Here is a 2,283-nt window from a genome sequence, read left to right as displayed (position 1 = left end):
TTTGAATTTGTTATTTTTAATGGATTTCATATTAAATTTATTTAATAATTTATTATAATATTAACTGAAATAATTAGCTGCTATAGTATTAATTTTCTGACATTATCTTTAATTAAACACTATGCAAGATTCTGAATACCCAAAACACTAGATATTTATAATATTTTGTTTGGTCTAAAACACAATGCCCCCTAATTAGAAACTTATGGCATTATTCAGAGAAACAGTTTTTGCCCACTCTATTCTGCTGGATCACGTGGCCAGGCCTTCAGGCTTCAACACAAAAACACAAACACAGCTATAACTAGCACCTTGCTACATTGCTCAGACAAGAGTTAGTTGTTTGATCCATCTTCTGCATCTGACAACTTGTAATTTAGATCACCTTAGATATTATATTCGATCAAACTTTTTAAATTATCAATCAAGGACTCATCATATTACTATACAAATACACAATACGCATATGAAAAATATTTGATAACAAAAAAAAAAAAGCTAAAAATAATAAGAACATATTTTATTTATAAAAAAAAAAATTAAAATTTAGGGAGGTCATTACCCTCCTCCCTTCTCACTACATACAAGATTTCGCCTCAGCAATTGGATAAACATATAAAACGTTAAAACTCTAAAAAAATAACATATATAGAGTTGAGTTACATATATATCTAAGAGAATATTATTCACAGCAATAATAACATAATGAGAAAGAGTGATATATCATATATGATGACATCATATTTCTGTAGCCATTGCGAAAGTTTTGTTTGTTACGAAATAGTCCGAAGGTCACTGCCACAAAAGCTTGTTATTTCTGAAAACTCCACAAAATAAATGCTGATGAGAACTTTAGTTACTTGAAGTGTGAATGAATACGTTTAAATCTTTAGCCTTAGCTTCCATAAGTTTATTAAGATACACGATAGATCCCAGTGTGATGATTGCTAGGAATATTACCATAAATTCCAACTCAGGCAGGAATAAGAATCATTTACAGCTAATGACAATTAATGTGATGTGTCTTTTTAACAACAAGAGTGATATCAGGACAAGAGCCACTGATCATAAAACAATGCCACATTTGTTTCATCTTTTAGGCACTCCAAACCATCGTATATATAAATGCATATTCATTGAGCCTTCATGTTTGAGGTACGTATCTAATACATACATGAATACGGATGATTGTATGTACGTACTTCCATGCATGCATGACAAGATAATAACTAAGACTACATAAATACAACTATGCTATTTCTACATTAAAATTAACTATTAAAATCAATCATGAGTATAAAATATTTGTTGAAATATAAATACACATTAAAAAAAAAAAAGCCAACAATGAAAAATATATTTATACATAAATATATTGGTAACTAATTTTAATATTCAAATAGCATTTTGATATGCCTATGGCGAGTTATATACGTTCTACTGTTCTAGGTAAACTTAAAAATGTCTTTTAAGTTTTATTTTGTTTTAATTTTATCCTAAAAATTTTTAATTTACGTCAAATATACCACTGATAGTTAAATTTTCAAAATATTTAAGACTAATCCAATAATAATGCATGACAATTATATTTGATTTACTTGTGTTGAAGGTTGTTCTTATGTAATTATTGTTGAACTGATTTTAAATTTTTTGAAAAATTAGCCGTCGGGATTATTTTTGATACAAATCGAAAATTTTTAGGACAAAATTAAAACAAAATAAATCTTAAAAATATTTTTAAAAATATATTCAAAGTTTGATAACTATCAGTAAAGATCTAATTAAAAAAATCTAATATAATAATTCATCAGTAAAATTATAAGGACAAAGATAATATTTAAACCAATTTTTTTTTTATAAATAAAATAATATTTTGTTTAAAGTTTTCTTGTCATCATCGTCTGTTATGTTTAAAGTTTTTTTTTTCGTTAGGGATGTTTAAAGTTCGTTTTCAAAAAAGTGAAGCCCAGTACGGGTATAACCATTTTAAGGCCCACATAAAAAGGCCCAACAATATTCTGAGACAAAAAAAAATGACACGTGAGTCCTGCGTGTTCGTGCGGTTTGGGTTTCTGCACTGGTATGTGTGTGAGAGAGAGAGTGGAGAATGATAGCGTGCAGGTCTGTGTTTCTGAAATTCACCAACACGTATGTTGCTGCTGCTGCTACTGCTACTGCATCACATCGTATCTTTCAGGTTCCCTCATTCCCCACTCGATTTGTTTGTCTATAATTTTTAAATTTGTTCTAAGATTTTGATTTGAATTAATTTGAGAATTTTGG

The 2,283-nt window shown here is 28.3% G+C and overlaps 1 protein-coding gene and 1 long non-coding RNA gene across 2 annotated transcripts in view; both read left to right on the top strand.

Moving 5' to 3' along the window:
• LOC110265564 overlaps positions 1–2,283 on the top strand; it is a 20,090-nt gene that overhangs the window by 5,048 nt on the left and 12,759 nt on the right. The gene's annotated exons all lie outside the window — the stretch shown is intronic.
• The window catches only part of LOC107613223, a gene marked incomplete in the record, with an annotated part of 4,612 nt that continues 4,388 nt past the window's right edge, over positions 2,060–2,283 (top strand). Inside the window, 1 exon segment of the mRNA XM_021108460.1 lies at positions 2,060–2,197. Within this exon segment, the coding sequence (XP_020964119.1) occupies positions 2,108–2,197 (90 nt within the window).

Source organism: Arachis ipaensis, chromosome B08, assembly GCF_000816755.2.
Source record: "Arachis ipaensis cultivar K30076 chromosome B08, Araip1.1, whole genome shotgun sequence".
Taxonomy (NCBI): domain Eukaryota; kingdom Viridiplantae; phylum Streptophyta; class Magnoliopsida; order Fabales; family Fabaceae; genus Arachis; species Arachis ipaensis.
This window is presented reverse-complemented; position numbering and strand designations above follow the sequence as displayed.